The sequence below is a fragment of the Oratosquilla oratoria genome, chromosome 40, assembly GCF_046742065.1.
Source record: "Oratosquilla oratoria isolate Oo_2021 chromosome 40, ASM4674206v1, whole genome shotgun sequence".
Classification (NCBI taxonomy): domain Eukaryota; kingdom Metazoa; phylum Arthropoda; class Malacostraca; order Stomatopoda; family Squillidae; genus Oratosquilla; species Oratosquilla oratoria.
This window is the reverse complement of record NC_134816.1, coordinates 9735246-9760759: the sequence shown is the minus strand read 5'-3', so window position 1 is coordinate 9760759 and position 25514 is coordinate 9735246. Positions and strand designations below refer to the sequence as shown.

Sequence of the window (25514 nt, the reverse complement as noted above, 5' to 3'; positions counted from 1 at the left end):
TAGGATGATGAGCTGAGAGAAAATGACCTTAGACTCCAGTTTCAAAATGTAGGGGAGGATGCAGACGTGACTCCAAAGGAATCCTAGGATGGAATTGACAATAGTGAGAAGTGGAGACCTGCAGATGATGCAGGAAACCAGGCAGGTGATCCCCAAGAAATGTATAAATAGGGAAGAATCCATCAAGGATCAGCAGGAGGACCCAGAGCTGAGGGAGATGTGCCAAATAGCTGAGGAGGAGCAGGATGAGGAGTACAGCAAAACCAAGTTCCTCATGGAAGATTGCATTCTCTTAAGAAGGTACAAGATACCTGAAGAGGCAGGAGACAATGTCAACACACAAATTATGGCACCAAAGAATATCAGGAAAAAGCTCATAAGGTTACCACATGAAACTACATGCACCCACCTTGGAGTCACCAAGACAAAAGGAGGGAGATGTTCCAAATAGCTAAAGAGGAGCAGCAGGAAATGAAGTATAGCAAGACCAAGCTCATCATGGAAGATTGTATACTCCTAAGAAGGTACAAGATGCTTGAAGAGGCAGGAGGCAATGTCAACACATAAATCATAGCACCAAAGAAGATCAGGAAAAGGCTCATAAGGTTACCACATGAAAATACCTGCACCCATCTTGGAGTCACCAAGACAAAAGGGTTAGTAATGAAGCATTTTTATTGGCCATGCTCATCCTATGATACTAAGAGTTCAGTGAGGCAGTGTATTGTGTGTCAGATAACAGGCGCGGATATAAGGGGGGGGCCCAGGGGGCCCGGGCCCCCCCCTTTTGGCTTTGGCCCTTTGGCCCGATTTCATTTCAGTTCACTATTTCATTTTTATAATCCATGTTTAATCCATGTTATAATCCATTTTTATTATCATTGTATCATTTATGAAAGTTCTGGAAAGTTCTGGAAGGTTCGATAACATCTTGATTTCCGCTGACTGTTTTCCGCTAATTTCCGCCTATATAAGTGACCGCTGCGTTCGACTCTCTCTTTCTGTTGGTATCTGCCGCATTGAATGGTTGTTTTGCTGTTTGGTTAAATATATGAAAGGTTTATCGCTGGAACTCACTACATTGGTGCCCCGTGTGAGGATTTTATTGTACGATAAACGGTAATGCTAATGCTCGTTAAACAACCGAAAATTCTGCCGTCGGGCCCCCCCCAAACTTTGTTCCTAGATCCGCGCCTGTCAGATAACTGGGAAACCCAGTGACACCCCTAAGACTGTGCCATGTGCTAAGTTCCTGTTACTGAGGAACATTTGAGTAGGTCAGTTGTAGATTATGTAGGCCCCCTTTGAAACACTAAGTCTGGTAAGTAATTTCTGCTTACTGTAATGTGGCAATCTATGCAGTATGCTGAAGTGATACCCTTGCCAAACATTAAGGCAAAGATAATCACTAAAGCCTTAATGTCTTACTATAGCAAGAGGAGTATACCTTGGGAGATACAAAGTGACTGGGGCACTACAATTTTAAGTGAGATATTCAAGGGAGCCCTAGAAGACTTCAACATAAAATATGTGGTTGCATTAGCATAGCACCCACAAAGTCAAGTGAGTCTTAAGAGGTCTCACAGACTCTTAAACACAAGATCAGAGCATTTGTCTTAGAGTTTGAGAAAGACTGGGACGAAGGTATAGATTTGTTGTTGTATACCACTAGAATAAGTAAACAAGAAAACCTAGGATTTTCTCCTTTTTATCTAATGTTCAGTAGAGACCCACAGGAACCTCTTGCATCCTTGTATGAGAAAATGCTGTATACATACTATGAAGGTGACTCTTTACTCAAAATTCATAGGTACTTTGAAAAGTTGACGAAAGAGAATTAGCAAGGAAGAACTTGAAAAAGTCTCAAGAAATTTCTAAGGAATATTATGAAAGGAAGACCAAAGAGAATTTAATGTGGGAAATTATGTTTTAGTTTTATCTCCTCAGCCTACCTCACTACATCCAAAGTATGAAGGACCATTCAAGGTGCTTGAGAGAAGAGGTGGTGATAATCATGTAGAAAATCCAAGGAGGAGATCAGGAGTGCAACAGGTGCATATAAAGCTCTTGAAATAATTTCACAGTGGTGCTAAAGGAAGTAGTTGGTGTATTTACCTAGTTGTATTATACAGGAAGGGGAGCTATGCTTGTGGTGACCTGTTTTTATATCTCGCAAGATCAAGTTTGTTCTTAAATTCTTGTATTGTGTTTGCACACACTATTTCTTCATCCAATCTATTCCATATATCTATCACTCTGTGTGGGAAGCTATTCTTTTTCAGGTCTCTTCTGTAGTTATCCTTTTTGAGTTTCATTGCATGTCCTCTTGTTTTTCCTCTATCCTACTTTAATAAGTCCTCTCTATCAAGGTATTCTTTTCCTTTCATAATTCTGTAGATGGTTAGTAGGTCCCCTCTTTCTTTTCTTTGTTCCAGGGTTGGCAATTCCAGTTCAGCCAGTCTTCGTTCATATGTCAGGTTTGAAAGTGTTGGGACCATCTTTGCCGTTGCTCTTTGTATTCTTTCTAATTTTCTTATATTCTTTTATGTACTGGGTGACCATATCAGTGCTGCATATTCCAGTTTTGGCCTTATCAGTGTTTGTAATATTTTCTTGATCATTTCCTTATCCAGGTATTTAAAACCCACCTTTATTGATCTCAACAAATTGTATGTTTCTTTGACTATTTTATTTATATGTTTATCTGGTGACATGTCTTTGGTTTGTCAGTGCTGCATATTCCAGTTTTGACCTTATCAGTGTTTGTAATATTTTCTTGATCATTTCCTTATCCAGATATTTAAAACCCACCTTAATTAATCTCAATAAATTGTGTGATTCTCCACCTATTTTATTTATATGTTTATCTGGTGACATGTCTTTGGTTTGTGATGATTATTCCTAGGTCCCTTTCAGAATTTACTTTCTTTACTTCTTTTCCATCAATTTTATACTCTCCTGATATTCTCTTCTTGCTTTTTCCAAATTCAATTATACTGCACTTCTTTTTGTTGAATTCTACCTCCCATCTCTTGCTCCACACTGAGACTTTGTTCAGATCCCTCTGCAATGAGTCATAGTCTATTTCGGAGTTTATTTATTCTCTTTAATAATTTTGCATCATCCGCAAAGCAGTTCATGTAATTTTCAATCCCTTTGTCCATGTCATTTACATATATAGCAAACATTATCATTTCTTACCATTTTGAATATTTGTCTCTGAGCACCACTCTCATTTTTCTTCCATGTAGGAAGTCTTCCATCCAATTCAATAGTTTTCCATGTAAGCCTCCTATTGTTTCCAGTTTATATAGTAATTTTCTGTGTGGTACCTTATCAAATGCCTTTTGTAAGTCCAGTGATTGAGATAGGACAAGCTGATGGGAACTTTGATTCAGGTATTGGGTATCTAAAATTCTTTTATGATTTACTGTTCAGAAATGAGTGAAGTGTTAGAATGAGCTCTGTTGTCATTTGCAGGAGAGATGCATGAAGAAGCTCGAGTGCTCCTCTGGAAATATACATCAGTATTTTCCTCATGTCCTACCATAACCCAAGCAGTTACCCATGATATTGTTTTAGAAAGAGCTAAGCCAGTGAGACAAACCCCCTCTGGATTGTCACCTAAGAAAAGGATTATGTCAGATGAAGTAAATCAACTTATGGAACAAGGACTAGTGGAACCCAGTACTAGCTCTTGGGCTTCACCACCTGTGCTAGTACCTAAGACTGGAGGTGAGTGGAGATTACATGTTGACTACAGGAAGGGTAAGGTGGTTATGAAACCAGACCCTTACACTCTATCCAGAATTGATGATTTAATTGAAGAACTTGCTGCAGCAAAACTTTTTGTCTAAGATCAACTTGATGAAGGGATATCATCAGATCTAGATACTATTTTTGCACAGCCAAGAATGGGAAATATAGTTCAATACCAAAAAACACAAAGTACTGGAAATGGGTAATTGCAGCAAAAGGTCATTCTTAAACTATTCCTTGGAAAGCAAAAATATTACAAAAACAAAAAACAAAAAAGACTTGGGAGTGCTGATAAAAGACAAACTGTCACCTGACAGACATGTCAGTAGGACTGTGGAAGAGACATATGGAATACTGCAGAAGATTAAAATGGTGTTCTATTATATAGATGAAGTGATGATGAAAATACTCATCAAAACCCTGAAAGTCCAAGACTGGAATACACATCAGTAGTATGGTCCCCATACAGTAAAGGATGCAAGCAAGATTAAGAGAATACAAAGGGCAACAACCTAACTGGTCCCCAGCCTGGCAGATAAACCATATGAGGAAAGACTAAAAGTACTGGGTCTGCCAACTTTGAAAGATTGAAGAGGTGACATGAGTACAGTGTTCAGGTCACTAAAGGGAATAGATTGCAGTGATAGAAGAGATCTGATTAAAGATGGGAGGACTTTAAGAGGTCATGGAAGTAAATTAAGAAAGACCACATATCAAAAGGATGTGAAGAAATACAGACGCTCCTCTACTTACGTTCATTCGTTTTACGTTTTTTCGATTTTATGATTGAACTGACTAAAAAAAAAAAAAAATTTGAGTGAATTTTTTAGTTTAGCGCGCTCTCCGTAGTTCAAACGATACTTACGCATGACACTGCGTCCATTGTTTACATGGCACAAACGACAGACTGAACATGCCTTGCCTCATCCTCCCCCTCCTCCACCATCTCAATTTATGTTGCTTGAATTTAATTTATTTGAAATTAATGTTATTAATTTACAATGTTATGTGTATAATTAATGATTTAGGGGTGTTTTATAAGATACGGTAACAGAATTTACGGATGTATAGTACAGTAACAACTTACGTTCATTTTCAACTTACGTTCGGCCATTCGGAACGTAACTAAAACGTAAGTTGAGGAGCGTCTGTACAGTTTTCATATAGATGTATAAATACATGGAATACCCCAAGCTCAAACAATACACGAATTCCAATCTAAATAAGATAATTGGGAATCAAAGATATAGATTAAGTTGGCACCATACATGAATTTGAGTCTAGGTATTCAGGTAGTTGTCAACTTATGACTGCAATTGGTTCCGACCAACCAGTTGTAACTAGATTTGGTCATATGTCGGTCACGTGTTAAATTCCCTTTGGAATAGTAGACTCTTAAAGTCAAAATTTACCCACATTTTCTTATATATATATATATATATATATATATATATATATACATACAGGTAGTCATCAACTTACAACTGAGTTCGGTTCCAACAGACAGGTCGTAAGCCGATCTGGACGCAAGTTGGACTTTATATATATATACAGTACAGGTAGTCGTCGACTTATGACCTATGCGACTTACGACTGATCGACTTTACGACCACGAGATGGTGCAATAATATCTAACATTTAATAGAGTAATAGAATTGCAATGTTATGCCTGGCAGTGCAGTACATTACTTCGCACGCTGCGAGACGCGAGTACGATAGTTTTCGCAGGCTGTCGGCAGCGTCAGCATCCCAGCCAGCTAAATATTCTTTCCTTTTGTTTGTTTGAAGTAAAATGTTTCCTAATTTTGCATTGCATTTTGTATTTTTGTATGTTTTGCAATTGATAAAATATAACAAACTTTTTATGCCTAGGCTAGTTATCGATAACAATATGTTCAGTACAGTACTTAAACGAAAAGAATGTGTTTTGTTGAAATAAAAAAAATCCTAATTTTGCCTTACATTTTGTATTTTTATGTTTTGCAATTAATAAAATGTAACAGTATTTTTTTATGCCTAGTCTGTTGTCGATGACAAAATGTTCGGCACAGCATTTTGAATTTTTATGTTTTGCGATTAATAAAATGTAACAGTAAACTTTGTTTATGCCTAGTCTGTTGTTGATAACAATATTTTCGGTACAGTACGTAAACGAAAAGAATGTGTTTCGAAATATTTTTTTCCTAATTTTGCTTTACAATGATTTTAATGTAACCAACAAAAAAGGATTTGTAGGTCAAAGATGACAGGACTTTATTCAGTATGCGTAGGCCTAGGCTACGTTTCCTAATGAAAATGATAAAAAGTTAATGAATATTTAACAACGTAGCTCAAAGATAATAAAATTTTATTCAGTATGCATAAGTTTCCTAAAGAAAGTCTGATGGTAAAATAATACAAAGGTTAACAAATACAGTATTAAATATCATAGGTCAAAGATGATAGGATTTTATTCAATATGCTTAGGCCTAGGCTACGTTTCCCAAAGAAAATCAGATGAAATTATAAAAAGGTTAAAAATACTATACAACATAGTTCAAAAATCCTAAGATTATTTCAGTATGCTAAATATACAATATATATATATATATATATATACATATATATATATATACATATATATATATATATATATTATATTATATAAAGGGTAATACATACCGTATATATATATAGACCGACTTGCGTCCAGATCGGTCGTAAGTCGACGACTACCTGTATATATTACCCTTTAAATATTATTTTTGTTACTGTATGTATATATACATTTATTGTATATTATATTTAGCATACTGAAATAATCTTAACATCTTTGAACTATGTTGTATAGTATTTTTTATCCTTTCTATAATTTTATCTGATTTTCTTTGGGAAACGTAGCCTAGGCCTAAGTATACTGAATAAAATCCTATCATCTTTGACCTATGATATTTAATACTGTATTTTTTAACCTTTTTTATTATTTTACCATCAGACTTTCTTTAGGAAATGTGTGCATACTGAATAAAATCTTATTATCTTTAAGCTACATTGTTTAATATTCATTAACTTTTTTATCATTTTTGTTAGGAAACATAGCCTAGGCCAACGCATACTAAATAAAGTCCTGTCATCTTTGACCTACAAATACTTTTTTGTTGGTTACATTAAAATCATTGCAAGGCAAAATTAGGAAAATTTCTATTTCAAAATAAACAAAAATTCATTTACGTACTGTACTGAAAATATTGTTATCGACAACAGACTAGGTATAAACAAAGTTTACTGTTATATTTTATTAATTGCAAAACATAAAAATGCAAAATGCTGTACCGAACATATTGTTATCGACAACAGACTAGGCATAAAAAAAAGTGTTATGGCTACATTTTATTAATTGTAAAACATAAAAATACAAAATGCAAGGCAAAATTAGGATTTTTTTATTTCAAAACACATTCTTTTCGTTTACGTACTGTACCGAACATATTGTTACCGACAACAAACTAGCCTAGGCATAAAAAAGTTTTACTGTTACATTTTATTAATTGCAAAACATATAAAAATACAAAATGTAATGCAAAATTATGACACATTTTACTTCATAATGAAGAATATTTAGCTGGCTGGGATGCTGATGCTGCCAAACTATCGAACTCGCATCTCACGGCATGTGGAGTAATTGTACTGCACTGCCAGGCATAACATTGCAATTCTATTACTCTATTAAATGTTAAATATTATTGCACTATCTTGTGGTCGTAAAGTCGATCAGTCATAAATAGCATAGGTCGTAAGTCGACAACTACCTGCATACAGTAAGTCCTCATTATATGGTACATATGCGTTCCTGAAATCCTTACCGCAAATTGAAATTACCATATACCGAACCCATTATAACATGTAATAATAGGATATGGCAGACATACCTTCTTCCTGCTTTTCCTCTTCAAAATATCTAGCGGATACTGTATCTGTGAATTTTTCTTACCATAAATAGAATCAAGGGTAGTAATTACCAAATACCTTAACTGTGAATTTACCAGATAAAGAAGTACCATATAAGGAGGACTCACTGTATCGTTATATTTAGTACTCTCAACACATTTCTCTAAACATCATACCATTTTATATTGTTAAGTTAGGCTTAAATAAAATACAGAATATTAAAGTTACTACAATTGGTTTAATATTGAAAACATATAGAAATAATACAGTAATGCTGAAAAATACAATTATGTACAGATGATGTTGAAAAAAATTGAAAACATTTGTGGAAATACAAAAAGACAATTTAAAACAAAGACACAAACAAAACTTAGTCGCTGCTCGGATAGCTGGTGCTGGGCTGTGGATCATCCAGGCCAGCTGTTGGTATGGTGAGAGAAGGGGTAACGGTCGGTGTTTTAGGGGGTGGGGTAATGGTTGGTAAGGTGGCAGCAGGGGCAACGGTAGGAGTGACTGGTGGAGTTGTGCGTTTCATGAAGCTTCGTTTGGATTGATTGCTTTTTTTTTTATTATTATAAATTTCATAATATGGATGCACCGCATCGTTTATTATCCTTTCAATCCTTGTAAAGTGTTCGAAGTTGGGGTCCATTTCTTCCAACTGTTTAAGGAATTTATTCATTGTAGCGAAGCTTTATGATAATCCCTTAGTGGTGAATTTCCTTACTGGCAACTCTTCTTCTTCTTCCTCTGCCTGTCTTCTCTCCTCTTCAGCCACTCAATCTTCTTCCAATTCGATGAGTTCTTCATTTAATAGTTCACGGGATTCTTGATCTATTAATTCTTCCACATCTTCTAATTCACATTCCCATGAAAGTTCTTGACAATTTCAATATTTTTTCATGTATCTCACCGAGTTCTTCTTCACTGTCAAATCTAGCAAAATCATGCACATATCATTTGAGACACTTTTTCCAAATTTCATTCATACACTTTTCAGTGACAGCCTCACTTCTCTCAACCTACATTATGCCTCCATCTCCACTCCTCCCTTTCCCGCCACTTGTGCCCCTAAATATATAGAGTTATCCACTTCCTCCAGCCTCTCCATTAATACTCGCTTCCAATTTGCTGCCACATTCTCCCCTTGTACATCTCATCATCTTTTACCCACATTTATCTTCAACTTCTTCTTTCACACACCTTCCCAAACTCTGCCACTAACTTCCTTAATCCCTCTTCTGATCCTGCCACAAGCACAGCGTCATCAGCAAATAACAACCTGCTTATCTCTAATTTTTCTACATTTTCTTTAACCATCTACAATCCCCTGCTCATTACCCTTGCATTTACCTCCCATATCACCCCATCCATGAACACACTGAACAGCCATAGCAACAACACATCCCTGGTGAAGTCCCACCTCTACCTCAAACGACTCTGTCTCAATTTCTTATTCTAACACAAGCTCTACTTCTCTTGTAAAATATCTTGACTGCTCTTAACAGCTTTCCTCCTATCCCATATATCTTCAAAACCTCAGTGCCTTCCTATCTAACCTGTCATTAGCCTTTTCCAAATCCATAAAGTCCTAAAAAACATCCTTACCCTTTGTTAAAGCTTTCTCACATATCAGTCTTACCACAAAAAGACAGAAGATAGGGGTGAGTGGAGAATGGTTGTGTATGGATGATGCTGTGATGCATGGAAGGGAGTGGGTAAGGGGTGGGGGATGAGGAAGTATGTGTGGATATTTTGATGCAGCTGGAAGGGATTTCTCCTTGTCTTCTCTTTTTCTGCATGAGGGGATGGAGAGGGGGGGGGGTCGCCAAATGAACTGGCCTTGCGCTGGGTGTGTTGTGTCTTGCTGCATTGCTTCTGACCCAGGGCACAAGGTAAGATGTAGGGATGACCCATCATCCAGAAGGAGCCAAGAAAAGAGGGAGGGGTGGTAAATGGGAGTAGAGTATGTGGGGATGAAATGGGTGGGAGTGGATTTCTTCCTTTGACTTTGGCTACCTTCCTTGTATAGTGAAAAATTCATTGTTATATGAATGTATGTATGTATGTGTGTGTATTTACCTAGTTGTATTTTACAGGAAGAGAGCTATGCTTGTATTGACTTGCTTTAGTATCTTTCCGCATCCAGTTTGTTCTTAAAGTCTTGTATAGTTTTAGCACTCATTGTTTCCTCATTTAGTTTGTTCCAGATATCTATCACTCTGTGTGGGAGGCTATTCTTTTTCACATCTTTTCTGTAACTCACCTTCTTAAGTTTCTTGTGTCCTCTTGTTTTTTTTCTGTCCCACTTTAGTAAGTCATTTCTATCAAGAATTTCCATCCCTTCATAATTCTGTAGATGGTTAATAAATCACCTCTTTCTCTTCTTTGTTCCAGGGTTAAATTTAGTTTATCCAATCTTTGCTCATATGTCAAATTGGAGAGTGTAGGTGCCATCCATGTCGTTGCTCTTTGAATTCTTTCTAGTTTTTTTTTTTTATAAAGAACTAGGTGTCCATAGTGTCACAGCATACTCTAATTTTGGTCTTATCAGTGTAACTAGTATTTTCTTTACCATTTCTTCATCTATGCCATCACCTACTTTCATTGATCTTAATAAGTTAAAAGTTTCTCCAAATAATTTGTTGACATGTCTGTCTGGTGTCGTGTCATTTCAGTAGTTACTCCTAGATCCCTTTCCAAGTTTACTTTTTGTACTTTGTACCAATTTTATATTGACACAATACTCTATTTTTGCTTTTTCCAAATTCCATTATGCTACATTTCTTAACCACTTCAGTACGGGACTTAAATCTCGCGGGCAGCAGCCAATGCCAGCCGTATGACGTAACGTAATAATATTCGCATCATAAAATATAGTCGCCGCTTATATCGATCGTTCTCTCTTTCACCCGCGAATTTTGAAAACCACAGAGAATGGGATTCAGGGCGCATTTGGGAGAATGTAAAAACACAGGGGCGACTACAATAAATATAATCAAGACGCCGATATGGCAGCGTCGCGAATCCACTTGCTCCTCATGACGCCTACGTGTGCGGCACCGTATGGAAGGGGTTAATGAAGTTCACTTCACATTTCTGACTCCATTTCCAGACTTTGTCCAGGTCTTCTTGAAAAGATTTGCAATCTTCCTCTGTACTTACTCTCTTTAGTAGTTTTGCATCATCTGCAAAGAAGTTCATATAACATTCCATGCCTTCATCCATATTTATATAAATACCAAACAATATTGGAGCCAATACAGAGCCTTGAGGGACTCCACTTATCATATCTTCCCAATTAGAGTTCTTCTCTCTAATTACCACCCTCATTTTTCTTCCATTCAAGAAATCTTTCATCCATTCCAATAACTTTCTTTGTATTCCACCTATTATTTAAATTTTTATTAGTAGCTTTTTGTGTGGTACTTTGTCAAAAGCCTTTTTTAAGTCCAAGAAAGAACAATCTGCCCCTCTGTCTCTTTCTTGTATTATTTCTATTAATCTTGAGTATAAGCATATTAAGTTTGTGGTACACGATCTTCCACTTCTAAAACCAAACTGTTTAGGATTTAGTATTTTGTTCTCTTCTAAGTCTTTAATCCATTTATTCCTAATAATTTTTTCACATATTTTAGCTACTGTGCTTATATGGGATACCAGTGTGTGTATTTACCTATTTGTATTTTACGGGAAGGGGAGCTATGCTCGTGGTGACCTGTTTTTGTATCTCGCAGGATCAAGTTTGTTCTTAAATTCTTGTATTGTGTTTGCACACAGTATTTTTTCATCCAGTTTGTTCCAGATATCTATCACTCTGGGTGGGAAGCTGTTCTTTTTCAGGTCTCTTCTGTAGCTGTCCTTTTTGAGTTTCATTGCATGTCCTCTTGTTTTTCCTCTGTCCCACTTCAATAAGTCCCCTCTATCAAGGAATTCCTTGCCTTTCATAATCCTGTAGATGGCTACTCGGTCCCCTCATTCTCTTCTTTGGTCCAGGGTCAACAATTCCAATTCGGCCAGTCTTTGTCCATATGTCAGGTTTGAAGGTGTTGGGGCAATTTTTGTCATTGCTCTTTGTCTTCTATTTTTTTTTTTTTTTTTTTTTTTTTTTTTGTACTGGGTGACCATATCAGCACTGCATATTCCAATTTTGGCCTCATCAGCGTTTGTAATATTTTTTTTATCATTTCCTTGTCCAGGTATTTAAAAACCACCTTTATTGATCTCAACATATTGTATGTTTCTCTGACTATTTTATTTATATGTTTATCTGGATACATGCCTTTGGTGATGATTACTCCTAGGTCTTTTTCAGAATTTACTTTCTTTACTTTTTTTTTTTTCCAATTTTTTACTGTCCTGATATTCTATTCTTGCTTTTCCCAACTTCAATTATACTGCAATTCTCGATGTTGAATTCTACTTCCCATCTCTTGCTCCACTCTGAGACTTTGTTCAGATCACTCTGTAATGACACAGTCTTTTTTGGAGCTTATTTTCTTTAAAAACTTTGCATCATCCACAAAGAAGTTCATGTAACATTCAATATTTTTGTCCATGTCATTCACATATATAGCAAACATTATTAGAGCTAGCACTGATCCCTGTGGGACGCCACTACTCATTTCTTCCCATTATGAATATTTGTCTCTGAGCACTATCATTTTTCTTCCATTTAGGAACTCCTTACGACTGCATTTACCTAGTTGTATTTAATGGAACGGGAACTATGCTTGTGGTGTCTTGTCTCCATATCTCGTTTTATCTAGACTGTTTTTTAAATTCGTCTATTGTTTTTGCACACACCACATTCTCATCTAACCTGTTCCAAACATCTATCATCCTGTGGGGAAAGCTGTTCTTTTTCAGGTCTCTTCTATTATTGTCTTTCTTGATTTTCTTTCCATGTCCTCTTGTATCTCACTATCCCATTTTATTAGATCCTCTCTATCAATGATTTCCATGCCTTTAATGATTCTATAAATAGTTATATAGTCTCCTCTCTCTCTTCTTTGCTCTAATGTCTGTAGTTCAAGTTTTGTTAGTCTCTCTTCATATGATAGTTCTGAGTGTTGATGCCAATTTCGTAATTGCTCTTTGTATTCATTCAAGTTTTGTTATACATTTTTTTGTAATTGGTGACCACATCGTTGCTGCATACAAAAATTTTGGTCTTATCAAAGTGATTTGTATTTTCTTCACCATTTTATCGTCCAGGCATGTAAATGCCACTTTGATCTTATAAAATTATAAGTTTCTCCAAATATTTTGTTTATATGTTTCTCAGGGGACATATTATTCATAATAATGACTCCTACATCCTTCTCTTTTTTCACTTTTTTAATTTCTTCCTCTTCCAATGTATATGATCCCACTATTCTTTTTTTTTTTTTGCTTCTTCCAAAATCCATTATACAGTATGAGCTCTTTTATCTGGCACGAGTGGGACCAAAGACGTGCTGGAAAGGGGAAATCCCGGTTACAAGAAGGAATATTAAAAAAATACATTTATTGCCTTTATTCATAGAGTACTTAAATAAAATTCATTCAATGGCTTCACTTTTGTTGTTTATTCACCAGTATATTCATATTTATTTATCTTTTTTTCATGAAATCACGTATGTCTCCTTGTTGAGAATGTTTGTCTCTGCATTAAAAATTCATTTTGAAGACAGTGAAGAGACATCACGTTGTGAGTCCCCATGTAGGTGCACTGCTCCGCAAACTTGATAAATGTTGCTAATCCTTTAGCGGTATCCTTCCACGTTACTCTTGGCTCTGGGTCATCTTCCTCTTCACTATCAACCTCTGTTTCTTTACCATGCTTCTCCTCAATCACTGCCTGAATGATTTCGTTGTCAGTTAGTGTGGGGGTGATAGCTTCGTCATTGTCGACCTCCATCCACTCCTGAAGAGCTTCATCAGTGACGCTAAGCTTAGCACTACCACGCATATCCTTCAACTCAGCTATCACTGCCTTCCTTTGCTGTCAGTATGTGTTTGTGTTGAGAGAGTTGCTAATAGACAGTCACACGCTTAACATCAGGCGTCTTATTACAGTGGGCACTGGGCCTGACGGAGCGGCAGGATTTGAAAGTTGATTATTGAACAATGCACAGAGAGATAAGTTATCTATGTTTTTTTTGTGTGACCACTATGGCAAAATATCCAGTTCGATATAGTGAATTCAACACACAAAATGGAGGATGGAAAAGAAGAAAAAAGGAAAAATGAACCAGAGTCAAGTCACCACAGGGGGTGATACCGAAAAAATCTTGTTTGAATGACACCCCAAAGTCAATTCAAAGGTATGACACCAATGCTTTTTCAAGATTTCCAAGAGAAAGAGGATTATTAGGTAAAAGTTTTGATGTAGAAAGAGAAACTAGGTATAACAATGTACTAAGAAATCAAGATATTATAGACTTGATGGAGGAACTAATAGATTTGAAAGTTGATTATTGAACAATGCACAGAGAGATAAGTTATCTATGAATAGGTAATGAAGAGATGAACAGAGAGCTTAATGATCTAAAAAATTAATCAAATATGGTCAGAAGTGATAATGAAAGAATGAAAAATGAAAATAAAACAAAAATAAAGCATTGTAAAAAGAGGCCAATGAACAAATACAAGCATTGACTGAAAAAGTTGGAGAATCGTTTAAGGAGATGGATCTCCAAGAAATAAAAAATCAATGGGAGCTAGAACACGAAAATTAGAAATTAACATTTAAATAGTACAACAGCAGGTAGAGGAAAATGCTAACGAAACAGTAAAGTAATTAAAGAAAAGGAAAACTGGGTATGAGATATAGTGGATAAAGAAAAGTACATTGTAGTTTATAGTATTAGAAAAAAACATATATACAAATACCAAAGAGAAAAAGAGAAAGAAATTGCAAAGGCAATTCTGAAAGAGGTTCAAGAGGGACAGGAATTGGACAAAGAGATTGAAGAATAGCATAGGATGGGACAGTACTCTAGATAAAAATACTTTAGGCCACTAAAAATCAAACTAAGGTCCTAAAGCTGGCAAATAGTGCAAATTACAAAAATGTATGGATAAAAAAGGAAATGAGTGATTAGGAAAAGGGAGAAAGACACTTAGAAATGAAGCAAAAGAATAAACAAGAGAAGAATGGAGACTGAAAAGAATTAGTTTTTTTTTTTAGAGTACTGGACTTGCGGCTGAGAAAAAGGTACAAAAAATATATATATTAAAAATATCATATACTAATACAGACAGCATGATTTCAGGACTAAACAAATTAAATGACTGTCAATAGAGAAACCAGATATGATGGGAATTGTAGAGAGAAAATTAAAAGGTCCATTACCATTAACCCTTCCATACGGTGCCGCCTACGTAGGCGGCATGAGGAGCAAGTGGATACGCGAGGCTGCCATATCAGTGTCTTGATTATATTTATTGTAGTTGTCCCTGCATAATGACATACTCTCTAAACTGTCTTCATCACATTTTCTATGGTTATCAAAATTCACGGGTGAAAGAGAGAACGATCGATATAAGTGGTGACTTTTTTATGATGCAAGTATTATGACGAAACATCGTACGTCTGGTAGCTAATGCTGCCCGCGAGATTTTGGCCCATAGTGAAGTGGTTAAATATTGTAGGACAAGGTCTATACAACCATTGGGCAAAAAACAGAGCGGAGAAACAGGGTGGAGTCATGTGTTTGACTAACAAAGGTTTAAATGTGACAAAGATAACAGAAGGAAAAAATGTGGAATTATGATTAAAGTTGAAAACAGAAACATGAAAAGTAGAAAATTTATAGTAATATATGTGCCCCAAAAAACAAGAAAATTTATAGTAATATATGTGCCCCCAAAAACAGTCTTAGTCAGATAGTGATTATTCCAAAATACTGGAAGACACAAAGAGTGCATTAACTTTAACTAAAAAGAAACATGTTGGGAAGAAATGATAGTGAAAGGTGGAGAAAAACTTTGGGGAAATATTCTACTGGATATGACCACTGAATACACATTGAATGGGTAAAGGAAAATACTGGATATAGAAACAATGAAGAACCATCAAGACTATATTTAGTATTTACATCTGATCCTGAAATCGTGGATAAAATGCAATACAAGACACCAATTGGGAAGAAACAAAGATGGAAAAGAAATGGAACATATTAAAAAAAATATATAAAGGGGGAAAAGACAAATATGTAGCAAAAAAGAAACAAGAATGGGTGTATATAAAGTGCTGGTATCACAAAAAAGTGTACTGATGCTAAAGATAGATGAGACAAAGCTTGGAAAAGATGGAAAAAAAGACAAAAAAGACCAAATGGCAACAGAATAGTCAGAGAAACTTTCAATTTGCCAAGATCAACGAAAGTAGCCTTTGACTACTTGAATTAAAAAATAGTAAAGAAAATATTAGTTACATTGATAAGACCAAGATTGGAGTATGCTGCAACACTATGGACACCCAGTACTAAAAAGAACAAAGAAATTAGAAAGAATTCAAAGAGCAATGACCAAGATGGCACCAACACTCCAAATTGACATACAAAGAATGGCCAAACTAGAACTATCAAATATGGAACAAAGAAGAGAAAGAGATCTACTAACCATCTACAGAATTATGAATGGGATGGAAGTCCTTGATAAAGATGATTTATTAAAATGGGATAAAATAAAAACAAGAGGACATGAAAAGAAACTTAAAAAGGATAGTTACAAAAGAGATCTGAAAAAGAATAGCTTCCCACACAGAGTGGTAGATATCTGGAGCAAACTGAATGAGGAAACAGTGAGTACAAAAACTATAAAATAATTTAAGATCAAACTGGATACTGAAAGATAAAAAAGTTGGTCACTATGAGCATAGCTCTCTTCCCATGAAATACAACTAGGTAAATACAGTAAGTCCTTGTTATATGGTACATATGCATTCCTGAAAACCTTACCACAAATTTAAATTACTGTATACCGAACCCATTATAACATGTAATAATAGGATATGTCAGACATACCTTCTCCCTGCTCTTTCCTCTTCAAACTATTTAGCGGATACCATATCTGTAAATTTTTCTTACCGTAAATAGAATCGAGGGTAGTAATTTCCAAAAACCTTAACTATGAATTTACCGGATAAAGAATTACCGAATAAGGAGGACTCACTGTATATACATACATACTTGGATCTTAGAAATGAGATTAAAGAAATGAAAAAGGATATAAGAGAGCTGAAGAGTGATAATGAAAAGAGGAGAATTAATGATACTGCCAATAGTGAAAACTTCAAAAAAGAGGGTGAACAATAAAAACAAGAAATGACTGAAAAAGTCAAAGAGAACTTAGATGAGGAAAGTATCCAAAAGATTAGAAAATGGAAGGAAAACATTGAAAATAAAGAAATAGTTTTCAAAGAAATAATCCAACAAATGCAGGAAAATGCAAAAGACACAATTATCAAAGTAATTAATGAACAAGCTAATTGGGTCAGAGATACAGTGGATAGGAAAAAATGTATTGTGGTATATGGACTAAAAGAAAAACATGGATTGGCAAGGTACATGATTGAAAAAGAAGAAAAAGAGACTGCAATAACAATCCTTAACAAAATTCAGGGGGGGGGCCCAAGATGCAACCAAAGACATAGACAAAACATGTAGGATTGGTCACTATTCTATGTATAGAAATCGACCCCTAAAGATAAAATTAAGATCACAGATGGTAGTGGAAGACATATTTGAAAAAGTAGGTAACTTGGCAAGGAGTGAAAAGTACAATAAGATATGGATAAAAAGAGAAATGAGTATTGAAGAATTACAAAAAGAAAAGACACTAAGAGATAAAGCAAAAGAAAAAAAAATGCGAAGAGAGAGTAATTGGAGAGTAATCGACATGAGACTAAGGAAATGGTACATTAGAATGAGCGAACCAAAGACAGGAAAAAAAAATGGAGAAAGAAGAAAATTGAAAGTGGCCTATACTAACATCGACAGATTAATTTCAGGACTGAATGAGCTCAATGATTACCTGCTAGAAGAAAAGCCAGACATATTGGGAATTGTGGAGACTAAACTAAGAGGTGAAATACCATCCATCGATGTTGGACATGGACTATACAATTACTGGATTAAAAATAGGGACAAGAAACAGGGAGGAGGAATCATGTTCTTGGCCAAGAAAAACTTGAATGTGACAAAAATTGCAGAGGGCAAAGGTAATGTAGAACTGATCATGATGAAAGTCGAAGACAAGAACATGAAAAGTAAAAAGTTTGTGGTGACCTATGTGCCCCCAAAAACGAGCGCTTGGAAAGAGAACAAGCATACGAAAATGCTAGAAGATACAAGGCAATCACTAAATGAGTTACTGATGGGCGGGGGTAATCTGGTAATTATGGGGGACTTCAATTGCAAAGAAATTTGTTGGGAAAACATGACAGTGCGAAGAGATGACTTGTGGGGTAATGTACTACTGGATATAACCATGGACACAGTGACCCAATGGGTCAGTGAAAACACCAGATACAGAAACAACGAGGAGCCATCGAAACTAAACTTAATATTTACAACAGAACCTGAAATTGTGGATAAAATCTATTACAAGACACAAATTGGGAAGAGTAACCACATACTCATTGAAACTGAACTAAAGGAAGAAACATACATGGAGAGAAATGAAAAGCATAGGAAAGGAAGATTGATGTACAACAAAACAGACTTTGCAAAACTGGGAAAAATTTTACATGGAAGAGACAAAAGTGGAAGAGAAATGGAATATCTTGATGGATAATTACAATGAAGGGGTAAATAGGCACGTACCAAGACAGAAGCGAGAGTGTACATTAAATGTTGGTTTAACAAAAGATGCAGTGAGGCAAAAGACAGAAGGGGCAGAGCTTGGAAAAGGTGAAGATAAAAAAAAAACCTGGAAAATGGCAAGTTTAAACTATAGAAATGAGTAGGTTAATGTGAGAAGAGAGGAAAAAAGGAACCATGAAAAGGATATTATAGATAAATGCAAAGAGCAACCCAAGCTATTCTATCGATACGTGAATGGTAAACTTAAAAATAAACAGAAAATGGTGAAACTATGCCAAGGGAATATAGAATACACAGAAGAATTAGAAATGGCTGAAGTCTTGAACAATCACTTCAAATCTGTCTTCACTAGAAAGAAAGCACAATATTGGGACGAAGGTAATGAAAAGCGATCTCCCCATGAGTGAAATAACAATAATACAAATAGAAATATTAGAACACCTATCAAACCTCAACGTCAGAAAATCACATGGCCCAGATGGAGTTCCAATTGGATTCTAAAAGAATGCAGAGAAGAACTAACGGACAAAATACGCAACATAATAAATTGCTCATTCAAAGAAGGAAAGATACCAAAAGACTGGAAAAATGCTAACATTGTACCAATATATAAAGGAGGAAACAAGGAAGAACCAACCAACTATAGGCCAGTATCACTAACAAGCACTATAGCCAAAATTAGTGAGAAAATCATCAAGAATAGATGGGTAAAACATCTTGAAGACAACAATATAATAAACCCAAGACAATTTGGGTTCAGACAAGGAAGATCATGTACCACAAACTTAATATGCTTCTATTCAAGATTAATAGACATAGTGCAAGAAAGGAATGGATGGGCTGACTGTGCCTTCCTGGACTTACAAAAAGCTTTTGACAAAGTACCACACAAAAAATTATAAAAACTCAAACATATAGGAGGGATACAAGGGAACCTACTAAAATGGATGGAGGACTTCCTGATTGGTAGAATGATGAGAGTAATGCTCAGAGAAAAATATTCAGATTGGAAAGAGGTGATCAGTGGAGTATCACAAGGATGTATTGGCTCCAGTAATGTTTGCTATATATGTGAATGACATGGATGATGATGTGAAATGTTACATGAGCTTCTTTGCAGACGATGCCAAACTGTTAAGGAAAGTAAAAACTGATAAGGATTGTGAAGCACTGCAGGAAGACCTAAATAAGGTATGGAACTGGAGTCGGAAATGGGAAGTGGACTTTAATATTAAGAAGTGTAGCATAATGGAGTTTGGAAAAAGCAAAAACAAAATATCAGGACAATATAAAATTGGGACCAATCTTTTTTGGATCCCTCCTTCTTTACCTCAAAGAAGGAGGGATCCAAAAAAGATTTGGGTGTAATTATCTCAAATGACTTGTCCTATGACAAACAGATAAACAAAGTTGTTGGAGAATCCTACAAGTTGCTAAGATCAATAAAAATAGCATTTACATACTCGGACAAAGATATGATTAAAAAAATATTGGTCACATTGATGAGGCCTAGACTAGAATATGTGGTGACATTGTGGTTACCCAGTACCAAAAAGAATATGAAGAAAATAGAAAGAATCCAGAGAGCAGCAACAAAAATGGCACATGAACTTGCAAAGTTGTCATATGAGGAGAGATTGGCTAAACTGGAGTTACCGACTCTGGAGCAAAGAAGAGAGAGAGGTGACCTACTGACCATCTACAGAATCATGAAAGGCACAGAAATACTCAATACAGAGGACTTGTTAAACTGGGACATGAGAAGCACAAGAGGGCATGAAAAGAAAATCAATAAACATAGCTACAGAAGAGATCAGAAGAAAAAAAGTTTTCCACATTGATACTTGGAACAAACTGGACAATGAAATAGTGTGCACAAAAACCATTCATGAGTTTAGAAGCAAACTAGACACTGAGTGATACAAAGGCGGGACACCACGAGCATAGCTCCCCTTCACGCAAAATACAACTAGGTAAATACATACATATACACACACACACACACACACATATATATTATATATATTATATATATATATATATTATATATATATATATATATATATATATATATATATATATATATATATATATATATATATATATATATATATGGGCAGTCAGCACCATCAGAATTGGCATGCATAATTTTCTACCCGTCACATCATATTCATGCAAATATGAAATTTCATGCACAGTGAAGTTGTGTTGGGTGAAGTCTGATATATATATACATACACAAATTTAAGAACAATTTAGATATTGCAAGATACAGAGACGGGACACAACAAGCATAGCTCCCCTTCCCGTAAGATACAACTAGATAAATACATATATGTATATTTTTTCTTTAGGAAAATCACTAAGTAAACACCAACTATCCCAATTAACACAAGTTCAATTCAAACATCACAAGCTATACCTTTTCTACAGTTGCGGCGACATTTGGCCCAACCAGTTGTGGTGCAGTGTGAACTTTATGAATTGTTGCTGCTCCATTACCATCTTTGCTGAAGCCTTTCACCTGTACCTCGTACCAGTCCAGAGCTGTACCAAAGCAAAGCAAAGCGTATCAGCTTGATTAAAATTCACAGACAATGGAAAAGAAGAAAGCAATTGTACTTGTGTTTATATCATCTTCAGTGTGCTTCTACCTAACTCTACCTTCTGTACTGATCCTGAATGGTATGAACAGGCACAAAAATGAAAGACATCTTATGACCATATCTGCTGGCACATAAATCTATTTTTTCTCTTCTTTTTTAAGGAATGCAAAATTTACTCAATATCTACTAAGGTCATATTAATGAATAAGGATTTAGTTATACATGGTAGAACAGCTGGTGTACGGCTCAGATCTAGGATGATCTGTATTGAGTCGTCTACTGAGCAACACTTCCATGTTAACAACAATACCATTAAATTCACCAGGTGAATAAAAATGAGCATATCATTGTTACTTTTAACCTCTCCAATACGAGTTAAATATTTGCATGCACTTCAGGTTGCCTGATGTACGATGATGCATCACAATACACACATTACAAAATATAAAGTTACTGCTGTTATACTCATTCTCTTTCACCCTGAATAAATATAATGTCACAGAAAACATGATCAAGCCTATTCACAGAATACAGGGATCACTCAGCTATAACTACAAAATATAATCATGAAGCCGACATCTTCATATACCCACTCACTCATGATGCATACATAGGTGTCATGATATTCAAGAGGTTACACAAAATGCATTCAATCAGCATCACTGCTGGTATCACCACTAACATAACCATACCTGAAGCACTCTTACTAACATGGAAATGCACAAACAATTTTTCCTATAAAACCCCCTTTCAATAAATTTCAATAAATCTATCATGAAATAATACTTTTCTTAAGTAACAAAGCACACACTCCCAGACTAACTACTAAACTCCTTATTCCACCAAACTCCTCCAAACATCTGCCCTATAAAGAAATCCCACCAACAGCAAGCAAAAACTTCATTGGAAGAACTATTCATGTCATCTAGCCTTAAAACAATATCAACAGAGAATAGGGCTGATCATAAACACAAACTACCCCAGATGCATTCACCATAGAGAACAATGAATACCCCATTGTGCATTGCTCCAATTTCTTTGCCAAATAATGGCACCGTATCTTTTCACTGAGTATTTTTGGGCCAATCTGATGGCTGATGCTGGTTACCTGGGAGCCATGGGTCTTCTACAAGGGAGAGGAACCAATGACAGGTATCTCCCTGTGGTGATCCTGCAAGATGGACAGATGGACAGCAAAGTTGCCAATTTTCAAAACCTGTCAACCCTCCTTACTTCCATCTGGAGCTGCAGCCCTGTAGGGCTGAAATTTGGTCTCCAAACTAGGCCCAAGAGCTCTGTCAATTTCAGCTGTATTTCTTACATCTTTTTTCAGAAAAAGATGATCTCTCATCCAGAAGGGTAATATCTGTTAATCATAAGTACAACACATGATCCAATCAATCAAATCCCCCTGGTCGCTCTTGCAGAAGACCCACAGCCTCTAGGAAACTGACAACAATCTCCAGCTGAGACCATAAGTCACTCAGGGAAGAGATACTGTGTTATCTTGGAATTGTTAGTTGGGGCACTGTAATATGATATGTTCTGTGTCTTCTTTGTGGTGGCTGCACCTGGGGCAGTTTAAAACTATGGCTAGGCTTATTCTGTGTTGGTATTGTTTTAATGACATGGTGTCCTAAGCACAGGTGTGTTAGTGTGGTTCTAGTCTGGTGTGGGAGGGTTTTCTCTGTGGAACTTATATCTAGGGGCTGTTGTTGTTGTTCTTGAAAGGCTTATTTGGTTATCTGGGTGTGAATGTTTTACCTGTGGATGTTTTGTGTAATTTGGTTAGTAGGTGTGACAGATATAGTAGTATGCTCCTTTTTTTTTTTTTTTTTTTTTCCATTCTGTTATGGTGTTTGAGAGATGTAGTGTGAAGGTGTATCTTGTTAAGGGTTCTGGTATAGACTTATGTTTCTGTCATTTTCATGTGATGCTCTATATAATTTCAGCCCTGGGCAGGATTCGAACCAGGTACCACCAGCACCACCATGCTGACAGTCTGAGACTTTACCAACCGCGCCCCCAAGGTGTGTGTGTGTGTGTCCTTTTCACAATTTTCTTGTCATTGAATTTAACTCCTTCCATACGGTGCCGCATACGTAGGCGGCATGAGGAGCAAGCGGATACGCGAGGCTGCCATATCGGCGTCTTGATTATATTTATTGTAGTTGCCCCTGCATAATGACATACTCTCTAAACTGTCTTCATCACATTTTCTATGGTTATCAAAATTCACGGGTGAAAGAGAGAACAATCTATATAAGCAGTGACTATCTTATGATGCGAGTATTATTACGACACATCGTACGTCTGGCAGTTAATGCTGCCCGCGAGATTTTGAACCGTACTGAAGAGGTTAACATTGTTTTTTTAATAATAAGAAATCAAGTAATTTTTTTTCTTTTCCCTAATTTGTTCACAAGGTAAAGGAGGCAAAGAGGAGAGCAGATGTGAAATGGGGTAAGGGTATGACAGAAAATTTTGAAAGTAACAAAAACATGTTTTGTAAAGAAATTAAGAGAGGAAGAGGAGGCGAATCAAGGAGAGAAGAAAAAGTAAAAGGTGCAGATGGAGAGATGATAATGGAAGAGAAGGCAGTAAGGGGAAGATGGGCAGAGTATTTCAGGGAGTTGCTATATGTGAAGGAGGATAGGGAGGGAAAGATAGTTGCAGTGGGAAGAGGCTAAGAAAATGACTGTGATGAGTGAGAATAATGGAGGAGAAATAAGGAAGGATGAAGTGAAGGCAGTTGTTAAGATGATGAAAGCAGGTAAGGCACCTGATCTGGATGGATGCCATGTAGAATGTCTAAAAAAAGGAAGTACAGTGATGGTGGACTGGCTGGTGAGGTTATTTAATGTTTGCTGGAGAGAGGGTAGAGTGCTGGAGGACTGGAGGAGTGCCTGTATAGTTCCACTTTACAAAGGAAAAGGGGACAAGTGTGAGTGTAGTAGTTTCAGAGGGAATACCTTGTTAGGTGTAGTTGGGAAGGCTTATGGGAGGATCTTGATTGAGAGGATTAGGAGAGGAACAGAGGGAGTAATTGGTGAGGAACAGTGTGGATTTAGGACGGGTAGAGGTTGTGTGGATCAGATTTTTGTGGTAAGACAGATATGTGAGAAAGTTATAGGAAAGGGGAAGGATGTTTTTTGGGCTTTTATGGATCTGGAAAAGGCTTATGATAGGGTAGACAAGAAAGCACTGTGGGAGGTTATACAAATATACGGGATAGGAGGAAAGCTTCTAGGAGCTGTCAAGAGTTTTTATGAGAGTAATAGAGCATGTGTCAGGATTAGAAATGGATGTGTTATGTATCCCTGGCTGTTCAACTTATACATGGATGGGGTGGTGTGAGAGGTAAATGCAAGGGTAGTGGGTCAGGGATTGGAGATGGTTAAAGAAAATGGAGAAAAGTGGGAGGTGAGCCAGCTGTTGTTTGCTGACGACACTGTGCTTGTGGCAGGATCGGAGGAGGGATTGAGGAAATTGGTGAAAGAGTTTGGGAAAGTGTGTGAAAGAAGAAAGCTGAAGATAAATGTGGGTAAAAGTAAGGTGATGAGATGTACAAGGGGTGATTGTGGCAGCAGACTGGAAGTGAGCATTAAGGGAGAGCGACTGGAGGAAGTGGATAGTTTTAGATACTTGGGTTCAAATGTGGCAGGTAAAGGTGGAGTGGAGGTGGAGATAGAATGTAGATTGAAGCAAGTAAATGCCTTGGTGGATTAAAAAGTATAATAAGGAATAGACATTTGGGAATGGATGGTAAGAGGAGACTGTATGAAGGAGTGATTGTGCCAACAGCACTGTATGGGGCAGAAACATGGAACATAAGAGAGGAAGAGAGAAGGAGTTTGAATGTGTTTGAGATGAGGTGTCTGAGAAGTATGATAGAGGTTACTTGGCTGGATAGAGTGAGAAATGAGGAGGTAAGGAGAACAGGGGTGGAAAGGGAGTTGGGAGATAGGGTTGATGAAAGAGTATTGGGATGGTTTAGACTCATGAAAAGAATGAGTGAAGAAAGACTAGTAAAAGAGGTATGGAAGGCAGATGTGGAGGGAGTGAACATGAGGGGATGTCCTAAGATGAGATGGATGGATGGGGTGAAGGGGGCTTTGGGGAAGAGGGTAATGTCTGTTGAGGAAGGACGGGAGAGGACAGAAGATAGGGGTGAATGGAGAATGGTTGTATATGGATGATGTTGTGATGCATGAGGTGGAATGGGCGGGGGGATGGGGGTGAGGTAGTATGTGTGAGCAAATTTAGATGCAACCCAAAGGGATTTCTCCCCGTCTTCTCCTTTTCTGCATGGGGGGACGAAGAGGGGAGTCACCGATTTAATGAAGCAGCCTTGCTGTGGATGTGCTGTGCCTTGCGACACTGCCGCTGACCAAGAGCAGTGGACAGG

General features: G+C 36.6%; 1 protein-coding gene across 6 annotated transcripts in view; it reads right to left on the bottom strand.

Annotated features, from left to right (window-relative positions):
- The window catches only part of LOC143020634 (protogenin B-like), an 862265-nt gene that overhangs the window by 181312 nt on the left and 655439 nt on the right, over positions 1-25514 (bottom strand). For all 6 annotated transcript variants that reach the window (XM_076177127.1, XM_076177126.1, XM_076177129.1 and 3 more), the window contains one exon: positions 20923-21047. In XM_076177127.1, the coding sequence (XP_076033242.1) occupies positions 20923-21047 (125 nt within the window). The remainder of the gene's footprint in view (positions 1-20922; positions 21048-25514) is intronic.